The sequence below is a fragment of the Stegostoma tigrinum genome, chromosome 18 (genome assembly GCF_030684315.1).
Source record: "Stegostoma tigrinum isolate sSteTig4 chromosome 18, sSteTig4.hap1, whole genome shotgun sequence".
NCBI classification, from domain to species: Eukaryota; Metazoa; Chordata; class Chondrichthyes; order Orectolobiformes; family Stegostomatidae; genus Stegostoma; species Stegostoma tigrinum.
This window is the reverse complement of record NC_081371.1, coordinates 9,577,448-9,594,243: the sequence shown is the minus strand read 5'-3', so window position 1 is coordinate 9,594,243 and position 16,796 is coordinate 9,577,448. Positions and strand designations below refer to the sequence as shown.

Genomic DNA, 16,796 nt, shown 5'->3' with positions numbered 1-16,796 from the left:
CAATAGAGACCAGGCATGGTCTCTCTGACACCTTTTTTATATGTAACTGAAACAACACTAAACTTTATAATCCAGTCCGTTGCCAATAAATGTTAGGATTCCATTTCCCGTGCTTAAATAGACTTGCATGCCCACTTTGTGTGTTTCATACCACCAAGGTAGCCAGATCTCTCTGCACTGACACACTTTTTGAATTTGCTTTCCCATCTTTAATAATTTGCACTTTTGTACTGTTCTGGCCATATTGGACATTTTCTTTACACTTATCCACATTAAACTCCATCTGCCAAATTCTGGTTCATTCTCCTGGCGCATCAATATCCCTCTGTCAATTCTTTACATCTCCTCATCACTGCATGTCTTGCCACCCATTTTAGTATTGTCTGTGAACTTTGCTATGTTTATACTCCATCCCTGCTTGCATTCATTTGCACAAATTGTAATTAGTTGAACACTGCAGGGCCCCAATAGTTTCAATTTGCCATCTACAGAAAGACCCGTTTATTCTCACCCTCTTGTCAAAGCCAATACTCTAGCCTTAATGCCTGGGATCCAGCCTTCTGGATCAGTCTTTCATGTTGCAATATACCTTCTGGAAGTCCAGATATATCAATGCACTGGATCTTTATTATCCATCTTGCTGGTTATATCCTCCAAAGTCCAAGTTTATCAAGCGTGGTGACACTGTGCTGACACTGAATTGAGGTTTGCTTTCCAAGTGTTCAATTATTATCTATCTTTCTTCTTCATAAGCTGACTCCAGCAACTTCCCAATGATATTGATCAAACTAACTGATCTGTTGTCTCCAACATTTACCCTTATTCAAACGAACGTGACAGCTTGGTCACTAATCCACTGGTACATTTTCAGAATCTGTGAAATTTTTGAAAATTGTACATAATGCATCTGCTATCTCTGCCACCTCCTTTTTTAATACATTAAGGTACAAGTCATACAGGGCCCAGGGCCTCGTCTGCCTTTTAATGCCATCAGTTTACTTCTACCTTCATTCTCTCGGCTATGGTCATTTCATCAACTTCCTCTGTAGTAACTGCAGTTTTTAAATTATCTACCCCGCTGTGAAAACAGAGACAGAGCATTTGGTTTAGTGCCTCTGCTGTTTGAGTTTCACATTATTACCTCACCATTTGTCTTCTAAAGGGCCAAAATTTACTTTGACTATTCTGTACCTACATGAGCCAAGTTGGATAACTCTACTCAAGAGCCTGCAATACTGATTTGTGTTCTTCCTACAGAGATCCTCAAAATTGGCCAAATGAATGCTGCAGGGCTTTCAAATGCCATCTCCTGACTCAAATCAGAGCTCGGAATAACCCTTGTGCTCCTAAGTCAGCTGCTCAAATGGTACTCTCAAAAAAAAACAATTTGCTAGGAGCCACATGTAAATTCTCTGAGCCAGCACGCCACCAGATGCTTAAAAAGGTTGTTTGAATTGCAGATCATTGATGCCTACACTCTTCTGCTCCTGCCAGCAACCACGTAAATTTACGTAGTTTTTCTCCACTCTCTCAGTCCAAGCACCTGACCTTAGCACGGGTGGCTCGCTTCCACCTGAGCTAAGTGCATTTCCTTTCTCTGCGTAGAAGATCTGTTGTACACACTGGTCTTGTTCCAGTGGCAAAGATGAATTGCATATATGGGTCTGATTGGTGATTAAAACCCACCACCTGGGCATTAGCAAGAAAAAAAAAAGCATGTCACCTCTGAAAAATTGAATGCTAAAATGTAATAGAGCCACTATCGATCGCAGACAGTCTTTAAAGTAACAGTTCTCTTGAGGCTAGTTAAGCTGTTCAATGTCAGCAGACAGATAGTTGGTGATGAGTGCAGGAAAAGATTTCACAATGTTTACTCTGCAGTCTTTGTTTCTTCAAATATAAGCAATAATTTATTTTTCATCTTCACAATAATCACATTTACCTGACTACAGCATCGATTCCGCTAGAGTACGAGTCACTCATCCACCTACACTTTACTTGGACATTACACTTTTAATTTACAGTCTCATTGTACAAATACATGGCTGAACAAATGTGAAAGTTAAAAGCCTGGATGTTAAGTTTATGCTCCACTTGGCAGCAGAGAAAGTAAAGTTATGTAAATGCTAGCATTGCAATGCATGTGGACAAGTATGCAAAGCTATTGGAATTTGGCATTAAAATTTATAGTTTTAATAACATAAACATACATTACAAAAAGAAACCTGGGTAATGATTAATGGACTTGTAATAAAGTCAGACTTGACTTACATGGGCATAATATCATATGAAATATGGCTCTGTTTTACAAATAACAGGACTGAAGATCATGGGGAGGATGACAAGAAGTTGTAACCTACAGACAAAGGTACCACAAAACTGTAATACATGTTGTAAAAGTGATAAGTAACTGCTTGTAAAAACCGTAATCAGATTAGAAGCAGTTCTCGGGGTAAGAAATTGACATGCCACATTTAACGAGGCAATTGTATTCTACCACAAATCGGTAGCGTTCTTTTTATATTTTGTTTTTTTTTGAAAAATAGAAGTCCCTTTCAAACAGTAGTAACCGACAGGAAGGAATTGTAGATTCTTGTGCCATCTGGGGACTTGGCACCATGTGTCATGAGTTCTTGGATTGTCATCCAGTTGTCGAAGATCTTCTTGTTGCGCTTTCTCATCATTTTTCTGTGGCTCAGTTCGATAATGTTGACCTCCTTTTTGCCCTCTGTGCCACTCTGGGGGTTCTCCCTGAGGCACTCCAGGCGGCTGCGCATCATGAACTCCCTGCGTCGCCGCTGCTCCTTGGCCCGCACGACGTGCTGCTTGCGCTCCTCCTTACTCCAGTAGCGGCCCGTCTTCATCTCGCTCACGGCGTCGTCGTCGGTGGTCATGCCGCAGCGCTCCTCCTTGATCTTCAGGGCACGCTCCTTGAGCAAGCGGTCGCGCACCGGGCGCTTGGTGATGTAGCGGGTGCCGTCGCTGCGGATCTTGACCTTCCACTCGGCCTTGGAGTCGCCGGCGCCGGCCTTGTGGTGAGCGTCCTTGCACATGCTCACCAGGCTCAGCTGGCTATTGGCGTACTCCACCGCCGACTTCTGCTGGATGAGCTGCATGTAGCTCTGGTAGTGTCGCGCATGCGCGGGGATGTTGACGTGGCGGTAGGGTGAGCTGTGATAGGCTGACAGGTAGGGCACGTGCTCGCCCCCCTCGCCGGATCTGCTCCCCTCCGTCACGTGCTCGGTGTCGTCACCGGGCACAGCCGTTTCCGGCGTCTCCGAGGAGCTGCTGACCGCGGGGCTGGCGGCGTCGGCGCCGATCCGCCTGGGGGACGAAGGAGAGGGCAGAGCGGCCACAGCCTGGGCGGCTTCGAGAGAGCTCCTCAGGTTCCTCCTGTTGGTGATGCTGACGATGCGCTGTAGCGAGCCGTCGGGCGAGCGGTCCACGGTCAGGGGGGTGCTGCGGCAGCTTTCTGCTGTGTTGTAGGCGCTCGAGCTGTCCTTGTCCGACTTCTCCGGGTGCTCCATGATGTCGGCCAGCTTCTTGCCCCTGGGCGTGTCGATGCTGGTGTTGTAGTTCCCGAATCCACTGCCGTGGATTGACCACACATCACCGTATTCCTCCCTCACTGTCTGCAGCTGGTGGGCCTGCATGATGTTCTGGCACTCCAGCTCGATATTCCTCAGCTCCTCATTGAGCATCTCCAGCTCTCGGTCCACCACCTCTTGCTGCCTCCGGCCGCACTGGATCGTGCTGGTGGAGTAGTACAGGTCAAATTGGCTGCGGTTGCTCATCTTGCACTTGAGCTCCAGGAGCTCCTTGAACCGCTCGCATTCTTCGTCCTGGGTGCCCACAAAATCCGAGTCGTTGTACTCCCCCGAGACGAAGCTCTCGTTGCACTGAAGCTCGCTGCTGCCCAGGGTGTCCTGGCTGTAACCCAGGTCCCCCTGGCTTTGCAGCAAGGCGCTGTTCTGCTCCTCGCAGAGGATCTCTTGCTCTGAACTCTCGTCGTTCCTCATGCTGTCGTCTGTGCGGCCGAGCCCACTGTCCTTCTCGTGGTTGTTCGAAGAAGTAGTCGCGGTGTCAGTTGTCCCACCGTCTTCTTCGTGTTTTTTCTGTGTTTTGATGGAAAACAAGCTAGTTCAGACACAGAATATCCACTTGCCTGGATCAGCAAAACATGTTTAAGTGTCTGGATGCGAGTTTGCTCGCTGAGCTGGAAGGTTAGTTTTCAGACGTTTCGTCACCATTCTAGGTAACATCATCAGTGAGCCTCCGATGAAGCGCTGGTGTTATGTCCCGCTTCATCGGAGGCTCACTGATACCTAGAATGATGAGAGATGGTCTGAAAACTAACCTTCCAGCTCAGCGAGCAAACTCACATCCAGAACCTCAACCTGAGCTACAAATCTTCTCAAAACTCGCTATGTTTAAGTGTTGAAAATCATTTCCACCACCCTCAACCCAAACAAATCATCACTTGATGTGATCAATGGTGTAGAAAGGCTAAAGGGACACCAGTAACATTTAAAGGAAAAACTGGGCTCTAAAAGACGTTTGCAAAGAGAATGTAATGTGCAAAAATGAAGTTATGCATCTTGACATAAAAATAGAAGATTGGGATATTATTTTATGTGGGGAAAGACTGCAACACATTGTGATTAACACGCACAGACTCCTAAATCCCTATGTCAGCATCTAGGTCCAATGGGAAAAATGGAAGGCAAATTGAATGCAGTATGGAAACAGAATCAGTCTTGCTAAAGCTAAACAAGGCAGTAATTGGAGTGCATCTAGAATGCTGTGAACATTGTAAGGCCCCCTGTTTAAGGAAAGATAGGTTCACAAGGGTGATCACAGGTGTGGAGTGATTTTCTTTTGAATAAGTTAGGTTTCAACTTGGTGGAATTCAGAAGAATGAGATGCAGGGCACAGGAGGTTACACCACAAGAACACAGGGGTTAGAGGTAATTTACTAGCTTAAATATCCAACCGAAAAGTGGAGTGGAATGAGTGTTTCCTTTCCAGAGAAGATGTAACTAGGTGGGTGCCAGAGGGTCGATGCACAGACAGTGGTCCCTTGTGGGACAGTCGAGGAGCAGAGGGCATTAAAGATCAATTAAAGTGGAATCCTTTCCCTCAGAGGGTGAGAATTCTTTACTGCAACGGGCTGTTCAGGCTGGGTCCTTACTTACATTGAAAGTTGAGATGATCAAATGTGCCAGTATCTTATGGAATGGTAACAAAGACTTATAGGGCAAAATACTGACATCTACTCTAACATCTTATGGTCCAAGAGGGAACCAATTGTTCAAGTTCTTGGCTAAATGTACTAATTTAAGCATTTTGCTCACATACCATATTTCCTTGATGCAGCAACCTCAACAGTATTTGCATCAGTAGTGTTTAATCACAGCTAGAAGAACCCTCATGCCATTCACAGTTAATGCTGGACCTGCCCATTCCTCTATCTGACTGTAAGATCCTTTTGATGATCGTATGTCTGTCTCCTGATAAGTGACCCTGCTGCAAGTGGAAACATTTCAATGGTAAGATTGAAATGTCATAGATTAAATTCGTCACCTGAGAATGGCTATGTGGCTTTATCTACTTAGCTGTGAAAGCAATCTCTGGATGAATTTTAACAATGAGGATCAGAGTAGACCTGAAGAGGGTAAAGATAGACAGGTGAAATGCAAATATTTGGCAGCTGGAATTTTTCCAATGGAAGGATGAAGGAGGCAGAATAAATGGAAAAATGAGTAAACCTTTACTGTTTCCTTTAAAAATTTAAGGGTGCAGGACAGAAATCTTGTGGTGCTTGTGCATAAGTGTTCACTAGCGAGTGGCAGACTAGGAATGACTAATGAAACTGCAGGATAATCGACGTGTGCCTCTCCTAATTCATAACAGTGCTTGCATCGATAACGTAATTTGTCACTCCAGGCCCAGTATCTTATGGAATGGGAACGAAGACTTGTAGGGCAAAATAATGTAAATGCAGCAGAGATCGAGTGCGAAGGAACTTGTGGTGAGGGGCTTCGGTTAAGTGAAGACGGGAGAGGAAAAAACTGAGTAATATGTTTTGGGTGCGTTGACTCTTCATTAGGACACAAAATTGGGATGGCTTTCCTTTTACAGAAGAGCAGGTGAAGGGGAGATTTAGTGAAGGTGAAACAGCTGTGGAAATGTTTTAATTACAGTAACTAACTAAGGAGAGCAGTGGCCTGAAATGTAAGGTCATCGGCAAATGTGAATCGTTATTGTAATCTGGATGCGTGGTGAAAGCAGGATACAGAATAACTTTCCAAGGGGAACGGACGGAAAGTTGAAGGATGGAGGATTGGTTAGACCTTTGCAGCACAGGTACAATGAGATCAAGAGCCTCTCTCGCACTGGAAGAGGCAATGATGGAGTGCACTGAATGGTATGATTTGATCATCGTCCATCAGTCCTTGTGTGCGTGTCAAAGTTGCAATATTTTATTTCAATGATTAATGCCCTTCTCGTTCAGTGGTTAATAATCCTTATCCTCTTTAGGATTAATTAATGTGAATTCAGTCAGAACACTGACAGTAGAGATAACAAGGTGTGGAGCTGGATGAACACAGCAGGCCAAGCAGCATCTTAGGAGCAGGAAAGCTGACGTTTCGTGCTTAGACCCTTCATCAGAAAAGGTTTAGGCCCGAAACTGCTTGGCCTGCTGTGTTCATCCAGCTCCATACCTTATTATCTCGGATTCTCCGGCTTCTGCAGTTCCCACTATCTCAGAACATTGACAGCATTTGGCTGTAGGATGGGACTTGGCTCATGGCTTGTATGTTGCAATAGAAGGTACCTGCAAATATCTCTTTGCTGCCAATGTGATACTTTTTAGCAAGATAGGACAACCTGATATCAACACAGAATGCTTGTGTTTAACTTGCATGGCAAAATGCATGGGCCACCGTTCAGCAATCTGCTCAGTGTGAATGTAGGTCAAGGCTGCAGCTTTCTTTGGAGTGAGATAAATGCCAACCTGAGATTAAACACACTGTTTCAGACTAACTCAGTTGGCTCTATGATAGTGGCACCTGTCACTGTTGTACTTCATTGTGGAGCACAGCAATCAGAATGCTTGGGTAATAATCAGGTAAGTCAATGGTTTCAAGTGATTATGGGAACTTCATCAGTGCACAGTTCAAATCAGGATCATTTCCAGTTGGATAAATCCAGTCAGTGCCAGTTAGTGAGACCATTGGAATTTGGTGGGAGATCAGAATAGTAATGGACTTCAGTCTTCTAGTTTTCTGGTTGACTCTCATTGTGGTCAGGTGTGGCACCAATCAGAATAACAGGACCAACAGGGGATGCATGAACTAAATGTGTTTGTCAGTTGCCGTACGGGGGATTACAGTAGCTGACTGGAGGTGTGTGATCTGCCTCTGAGTCCATTCCTCGCTTGAACACTCCAATGTGTCAGATGCCAAAGTTTAAATCGAAATTTTGCTGGTGAGTCATTGCTAATTCTTGTCTGGAATTAAGTGGGGCAGCCTCAAGCTGGATATCAGGAATTGTACTGTTGAGGTTTACTTCTAACAGATTGACTGACTGTCCTCTTCAGAATTCAAAGGGGCCTGGTGCAACAAATGCAAATATCCATGTTTCAATCTGACGCCTCGAGTGATGGATTGAAGTATGGATTATTTGTACAGAATGTGGTGACTCTAGTTAGTATGGTGGGGTTGCTTTCCCAGAACCACTTTGGACACTGGGCTGAAAGGGTTCTATCTGCTCCACAAATCATGCTCACAGCATGGAAACAAGACGCGCTCTATCTCTGGAGTGAAGTTGATAAAAACAAACTGGATAAGTCCTGACTGAAAAGCATAAACATGGAAGGAGTGCACGGACTTTCTTCTTTGATGCAAGGCTGCTAGAATCAACTGCTTTTTCCTTAATAAACGTCCTGCAGGGCACAGTGTTGCTAAAGTGAATGTCACGTTGTACAAATGTTTGTTGGTGGCATGCATAAATGCTAAGCTGTGATGAATCTTACCTGCTCAAGAGTGGTAGCTGTGTACTGCATTGCCTGATTGTGTTGCTGTTCCAACATATCCATATGAAGCTCATCAAGAAATTCATTGCGGTCATCGTCAAGCCATCCTTCGTCCAACTGGCAGAAAAGACAGGATGTTACAAAAAGGGGGACGAGGGTCACACTGCAACACCCTGCATACGGTCTAACACACACATCAACCAATTGACACACACAACACTTGGAACAAAAAAAATGCAAATCTCACATATTTACGTGCACAGAAGGAACACAGATTAATTCTTGGCTCTATATCCTACCTCAGCCCAGGAGCAACGTGAAAACTGCAAACAGCACTACTATCCACACAAACAACACCTCAGAACTTCCTTCTACAATGCTACACACAACACACTAATCATTCACTTCACAGCGATACCACACACATATCTACCAATAACAAAGCCGGACATGCATACAACCCACTACAAACACAAGTACCCACCAGGAAAACACCTAACACCACGCCTCCACTGGTAAACACAGCATTCTCCCTCGAGAACATAGAGTAACACAACACCCACACCTCCTACACATTCATGACCGCTGTGATCTAACTGATATACATCACAAAACAAGGCAAATGTCACCACTCTAGCCCGTCCAAACTGCACAAATGACAACCTACCGATCAATCAACGCACGGTCCAGTTTTGTGGAAAAGTCCAACATCAAACAATGCCTCAACTGCTCCACCCAATCTTTCTTGAGATTGACACCATTTCCAGTGCCGTTCTCCAAACCAAAAGCTTTTTCATCTCATCCTCATCAACAACATGTGTCTGACACTGTCAGGATGTACACCAGCACACCTTCCCCCCAACCCCACAACAGACACAACTGAGGGCAGCACGCTATCACAGTGGTTCGCACTGCTGCCTCACAGCACCAGGGACCTGGGTTCGATTCCAGCCTTGGGCGACCGTCTGCGTGGGTTTCCTACTACAGTCCAAAGATTACCCGTAGTGTTCAGGGATGTGTAGATTAGGTGGGTTATAGGCGGATGGGTGGCTCTGAGGTTCACTGTGGACTTGTTGAGCCAAAGGGGCCTGTTTCCAGGGAATTCTATGAGACAAACAGCTGCTGTACCTACCCATCACAACCTGATACACCTGAATCTTATCCCCATCAACCTTCTCAAGCAAAAGAAAATCCAAACCCCGATACTCTCCTCGAAACCACACACCATTTCACTAAATCACCTCATTCCCCTCTCTTGTGCTGTTACACCCTTCTGCTATTAATATGAAGACTCCATAGACTACACAGCCAGACATCGCAAACAACAGTTACATCTGAATGTGAAGACTACACAACACCAAAGCAGATTTGAAGACAAATCTGTCAAATGGCCACGAAAACTACAGAATGATGAAACAGAAACAGGGAGCAAATTAACCCACTTGTATTCCTAGCCAAGGGGAAGCTATCTGAACCGAAATGCACAAAACAATTCAACTGCAAATGTCTGATGACTTCTTCAATAACCGCATGCACACACAATCACTCCACAGCGCCACAGAAAAACAAACACATTACCAGACAAACAGACTCTAAACCTCTAACAACATACTGTCCAGAAAATACAGAACAAGCTATGGCCACAATTACGGACAATGCTATTGCATAGAGGTGACCGCTCAACTTACCACGCATATGGTACACTAAACACGCATGTGAAACACCAATTAAATCAACTCCACAATTGTATGCATCACACAAAGAAACATTGGTGTTTCTTGGAGACCCACACCTGTCACATCTGTAACCACTCCTTCAAGGAGACCCCTCAGTCCCACACAATCAAGTACAACTGTCAGGCTCACCTTATATTGAGATGTAAACACGGCTATTCCTTCCACAATGTGTTCAAACAACTTTCCCATAAACATGCTCCAGATTTGCACAATGCCACTTTCTGAAACTTTAGACATTGCATCAGCAACGTGCAGATGTTCAAATGAAAGGATGCACTTAGTTTGATGTCCAACATTCTATCTCATCGTTGTGAATCCCAGCAGAACCCACCATACCCGAGCACTGGACTTCATTCTACTGTACCAACTCAGACAAATAAGGGACTCATTTAGAGCCATGGCATCCTCATATCTAAAAAACGAAAACATCTGCATTTGATACATGCACCACTGAACTGTCACAATATCTCAGTGAACTACATATGCTCAATGAGGATGTATTCTGTCACTTTCATTTTGACATGAACAACACCAATTGGTAATCACTGCAGATTTCACCACTTCTTCATGTTGCTCCAACTGTCTTTCAAACTGCTAATAGATTCATCACGTTGACGAGAATTTGACAGACCCCAAAGCCTCGACCGCATGGAAAGGGAGCCTCCGAGAAACTTTGGGCATCGCCCTGATTCCTACTGTCCACACTGGCTATGGACTTCAAAAGAAAGCACCCAATCTGTCAAAAAGCCTGGGTTCATGCATTAGTACCAGTTCAGTCTCTGTGGTGCACTGTCAGCTTGTGAGCAGGTAGTCCAAGCGGACACATAGAACATAGAACATTACAGCACAGTACAGGCCCTTCAGCCCTCGATGTTGTGCCGACCTGTCATACCGATTTCAAGTCCATCTAACCTACACTATTCCATGTACGTCCATATGCTTGTCCAATGACAACTTAAATGTACCTAAAGATGGCGAATCTACTACGGTTGCAGGCAAAGCGTTCCATTCCCTTACTACTCTCTAAGTAAAGAAACTACCTCTGACATCTGTCCTATATCTTTCACCCCTCAATTTAAAGCTATGCCCCCTCGTGCTCGCCGTCACCATCCTAGGAGAAAGGCTCTCCCTATCCACCCTATCTAACCCTCTGATTATTTTATATGTTTCAATTAAGTCACCTCTCAACCTTCTTCTCTCTAATGAAAACAGCCTCAAGTCCCTCAGTCTTTCCTCGTAAGACCTTCCCTCCATACCAGGCAACATCCTAGTAAATCTCCTCTGCTCCCTTTCCAAAGCTTCCACATCCTTCTCATAATGCGGTGACCAGAACTGTACACAATACTCTAAGTGCGGCCGCACCAGAGTTTTGTACAGCTTCACCATAACCTCTTGGTTCCGGAACTCGATCCCTCTATTAATAAAAGCTAAAACATTGTATGCCTTCTTAACAGCCCTGTCAACCTGGGTGGCAACTTTCAAGGATCCGTGTACATGGACACCGAGATCTCTCTGCTCATCTACACTGCTAAGAATCTTACCATTAGCCCTGTACTTTGCCTTCTGGTTACTCCTACCAAAGTGCATCACCTCACACTTGTCTGCATTAAACTCCATTTGCCACCTCTCAGCCCAGCTCTGCAGCTTATCTATGTCTCTCTACAACCTACAGCATCCTTCGTCACTATCCACAACTCCACCGACCTTAGTGTCGTCTGCAAATTTACTAACTCTTCCTTCTACGCCCTCATCCAGGTCATTTATAAAAATGACAAACAGCAGTGGACCCAACACCGACCCTTGTGGTACACCACTAGTAACTGGTCTCCAGGATGAACATTTCCCATCAACTACCACCCTCTGTCTTCTTTCAGCAAGCCAATTTCCGATCCAAACTGCTATATCTCCCACAATTCCATTCCTCCGCATTTTGTACAATAGCCTATTGTGGGGAACATTATCGAACGCCTTGCTGAAATTCATATACACCACATCAACCGGTTTACTTTCATCTACCTGTTTGGTCACCTTCTCAAAGAACTCAATAAGGTTTGTGAGGCACAGCCTTCCCTTCACAAAACCGTGCTGACTATCCCTAATCAATTTATTCTTTTCTAGATGATTATAAATCCTATCCCTTATAACCTTTGCCAACACTTTACCAACAGCTGAGGTAAGACACACTGGTCTATAATTACCAGGGTTGTCTCTACTCCCCTTCTTGAACAGGGGAACCACATTTGCTATCGTCCAGTCATCTGGCACTATTCCTGTAGACAATGACGAGTTAAAGATCAATGCCAAAGGCGCGGCAATCTCCTCCCTGGCTTCCCAGAGGATCTGAAGATAAATCCCATCCGGCCCAGGGGAATTATCTATCTTCACCTTCTGAAGGATTTCTAATACCTCTTCTGTGTGAACCTCAATCCCACCTAGTCTAGTAGCGTGTATCTCAGTATTCTCCTCGACAACATTGTTGTTTTCTAGAGTGAATACTGTTGAAAAATATTCATTTTGTGCTTCCCCTATCTCATCTGACTCCATACACAACTTACCACTTACCACTACTATCCTTGATTGGGCCTAATCTTAGTTTCGTCATTCTTTTATTCCTTAAACACCTATAGAAAGCCTTAGGGTTTACCCTGATCCTATCCGCCAACAACTTCTCATGTCTCCTCCTGGCTCTTCTGAGCTCTCTCTTCAGGTCTTTCCGGGCTACCTTGTAGCCCTCAAGTGCCCTGACTGAGCCTTCACATCTCATCCTAACATAAGCCTTGTTCTTCCTCTTGACCAGAGATTCCACCTCCTTCGTAAACCACGGCTCCCGTGCTCTACAGCTTCCTCCCTGCCTGACAGGTACATACTTATCTAGGACACACAGGAGCTTTTCCTTGAATAAGCTCCACATTTCTAATGTGCCCATCCCCTGCAGTTTCCTTCCCCATTCTATGCTCCCCAAATCTTGCCTAATCTCATCGTAATTGCCTTTCCCCCAGCTATAACTCTTGCATACAAAGGCAGTGCTGAATGTCACGCCTCAAAAGTCTACCTCACTGCTGACACTAGGCTGGAACACACGTTATTCTGCCCAGTTAACTGAAGGCTGTCACCGATAGCTCACAGTATGATAACGACCTGCTGTGTTCACTCAAACGTCAAACGCGAAGGATGCCTTTCATCGGGAAACTCTTGATGACTGCTCTGACATCCGAAAGACTTTATCCAGGTCGAAAACTAATTTGTTCGGGATGCGATACTTGCCTGAATCTCTGGTCTGGCGACCAGCAACAGAATGTTCCTGCTTTCCTCGCTGGACAGTAAAGCCACGGCCTCCTCCCGATCTTGAACGTCCTTCCCATTTATCTGCGAGAAACAAACAGGTGGTCAAGGCAAAAAGGCAGCTGTTGCTTCCACACCGTCAACACTTAACGTTAGGAAATACAAATCACAACTCATCTCGGCTAAGAATTCACGTGGCTTTCCGCATAGAACACTCCACTTTGGGTCCAAAGCGACATTCGCCAATCAATTAGGGAACTCACTGCATAACATGTTATGGATGGACAAAGGAACTTTCGTGTCACAAGAAGCCTTATTATGTTCATCAATGCCCAATAATGTGTTCCACTGACCAACAAACATCCGCTAACTCCATTCAGTGATATGTGACATGTGGCATTCACCTTCGCTCCCTTTAGAGATAATGGAAGTGCCCCTCACAGAATACAGTGCTGCAGTTGGCATCAGATGGGAAGGGAGGAATCCATGAAACATCATGCTGCATGGTCAAGCAAAATCAGCTGCATTCCTGCTGGGCCCATGACTGCTTTACGCCGCTCAGACCCAAACCAAAATATCCTCCTTTGGGTTACAACACATAAACATCATTTCCACAAAGACATCGACTCATGACTGCGGCTTATCACTGCCCTGGCAGAAACAATCTCTCAACTAAAATCTGAAAATCACAAACCTTTTCAAAGCAGAATTCACCCAAAGACTGAGCAGCTTACCTCACGAATGCTAATGTCTTTTTACTTTGGAATACCACTAACGACGAAAATGGTGCAATGGAATTTCTTCAACGCATCACATCCGCCAGAGCAGTTCATGGACCGTCTTCCTATTCCCCCGTGGAACAAAAGAAGACACATTTCCACATACTCCTTCAGTTTCACTAACGGCAGGTTGAAATACGATCAAAATCAACAAAGAACCTTGTCCCACACCCAAAGTGGCCCTTGAATCTCCAAAACACCTGACTGCACATCACACAGTTGGCACTAATTCTTTTTCCTTATGCTCTGCCCATTTCACACAATTAACTGCCCTACATGTGCGACCACCTTAAAACAAATAACCTCCTAAGTGTCCACAAAAAGGAGGCTATAGTTTCATTTCGGACTTGACACGACAATTAAACTTTTTACTTCTTGACCAGGTCAGATATTGTGCGCATCACTATATTATCCAATAACTTGTGCAAATAGTAAGAAGGTAAAACTAATCCTTCGCCAACACTGGAATGGTATACTTTTGGGCATTCTTCACATTTCCACTCACCGAGTAACCAAATGAGCTCACCCACCTCGGATCGAGTACGTAAGAGGCAAATCAAAAGCTATGATAATGCTCAAGCTAAGATGTGACCACGACTACACTGACACGATGGGTTGAGACACTGATTCACCTGCCAAGTGCAAACCTCCAACTCCAGCTAAGTGTCAATAAGCAATGGAATCTCAGGCTAAAATCAAACTGTGGTCTGGCTTCCCATTAACATTGAGGACTTTCAAAATCAGTCTCAGATTTCAACACCCTGTGAGGTCATGTCACTCTCACAAAGACACAAGGCACTAGTGAACAATCCACCAGATCCATAGAAGATCACTCTCTCACACAAATATCATGGTGGATTTCACAGTTCCAGAAGAGTCCAGGATCGTCATTTCAAAAATTGCACACTCACTTTGTCTGTGATGGTTCTCTAAAACACACACTGACAAATTCCATTTATAAACTTCCTCTCATGTAGTCACACTTACCCAGCCAGTTGGGAGGAAGGCTCTCAGACAAAATATCACACTCAACAACAGAAACAGACATTAGACCAACTGCTGACTTTGTTACAGATGCACACATGAATAAAGAAAGGATATACATTTACAAAGGGAATTTCATGGACTGAAGCCTTGATGAACAGACGAAAGATCGGCCATCTATAGCTCACTGATGTAATGCAAGGATGAACAGAGGCTGCATTTGGACAAATGCAGGGATCTGAGCATTTTGGCTGAACAACGTTTTAAACATGGCAATGGAGTAGTTTGAAATTACCAGGAAACTTTTCAACAAAGCTCTTGGACAATGACAGTCAATTGATGATAACCAAGAGAACGTGGCTGTGGAGCACCAAGAGGTCAGTCACATTTGACGGCTGAAAAAGGATGCAGACAACAGACAAATAGCAAAGGAGCTGCAAGGATGCAAACATGGCAAAAAGATACAACAATTTCTGAGAAACCCAGCAAAATAAAACTATCAATCATCTAGGTGAAAGATGAACATCGACAAAACACAAACATAGAAATTGCTCTAAAAGTTCAGCAGTTCTGGCATCATCTGTGCAGAGAGAACAGACTCAATGATTCGAGTTCAGTGACCCTTCCTCAGAACCGTGGAGCTGTCGCTTGATCCAAAACATTAATTCTGAAACCTCTGTACAGATGCTGCCAAATCTGGTCATCTGTCTGATCGAGTTCTGTTTTTCTTTCTGATTTACACCATCCACCGGCCTCTCTGTCTGTGTCAACAAAACACAGTAGACGACATCCACACACCCTCTACTGTCAAGCTAACAACTTTCACTGTTTCTGACATCATCTCAGATGCTCAACAAATACCAAACTGGCCAGTGATATCCACAACCCTAGAAATGAATTAAAAAATCTAAGCTTATAATATCAGCCGCAAGATGTTACCTCCTTGAATTTGCCCATATCTCTCCTTGTATCACTGACATTCCCAATGACATTACTACTTGATCCCTAAATACCAGATAGAAATTGCTAGTGACTTTTTAACAACTTATTCATTCCAACAAATGAGCAGCTTCAATACTCAGACTCCAATGATGTGCGATACTGAGAAGTCATTACACATTTATTTCAATAACATTAGCAGCGCTAGTATGCAACTTGACCTTTAATCCGAACCTGCCATCTAATTACATTATGACATGTCTGCACCTCGAGAATATTTTGCCACCTTTGAAGAACTTTCATTAACGGCAGCAAACGACAACTTGTCCCTTGCTCTTTCATTTCGACGATCCACACCTTTTGCATTTGCAGCTGGAGTGAGATTTCCACAGCTCCACTGTCATATATGTGGGAAAGCATCTCCCCTTTCCTGGAAGTCTCAACTATAATCTGAGGTTTGGTCAACTTTGCCCTGAATTTCCCCACCACAGAAGAAAAAAAAACTCTTCCGCATCTACCCTATCAAAACCACTTTACCCTTCACACACCTTGGTGGCACCATTTCAAGGTCTTCATCCATTCAAATGTACAACTGCACTGCATACACCTTACAACAGCAGACACACACTATGTCTTGCCTGTTTGAAACACCTACTCCTCTTTTGCACTCTTCACGGAGTTTTGCGATTTCAACTATGCATGGCTATGAATTTTTTGAAAGCAAGCACACCTGTTTCAAGGTATCGCACCCCACATTATGACAACCCACTGATACTTTTGCTACTTTCATCTTTATCCTATGATGTTCACAGAGACTTTGCAGTTGTTGTACCAGTCGTCCTGTGCCTCCTGCAAAGAAATGAAAGATCACGAAGAGAGGTGGCTGAAGAATAGAAACTCCTTGCAAGCCAAAGGAACATCTCAATGAATCCTGTCGACTGCACTTTTCTAGTGCGTTTTGCTACTTTATTTCTTACTGTACTCAAAAATACATTTCTGTTTCTCCTGGTTCATCTGTGCCTGTGAACACAGGACATG

The 16,796-nt window shown here is 44.3% G+C and overlaps 1 protein-coding gene across 4 annotated transcripts in view; it reads right to left on the bottom strand.

Annotated features, from left to right (window-relative positions):
- Positions 1–1,923: 1,923 nt before the first annotated feature.
- pdzrn4 (PDZ domain containing ring finger 4) overlaps positions 1,924–16,796 on the bottom strand; it is a 529,562-nt gene continuing 514,689 nt past the window's right edge. For all 4 annotated transcript variants that reach the window (XM_048549360.2, XM_048549357.2, XM_048549358.2 and 1 more), the window contains 3 exons: positions 13,039–13,140; positions 8,039–8,155; positions 1,924–4,115 (listed from right to left, as the gene is read on the bottom strand). In XM_048549360.2, the coding sequence (XP_048405317.1) occupies positions 2,556–4,115; positions 8,039–8,155; positions 13,039–13,140 (1,779 nt within the window). In that variant the 3' untranslated portion in view covers positions 1,924–2,555. The remainder of the gene's footprint in view (positions 4,116–8,038; positions 8,156–13,038; positions 13,141–16,796) is intronic.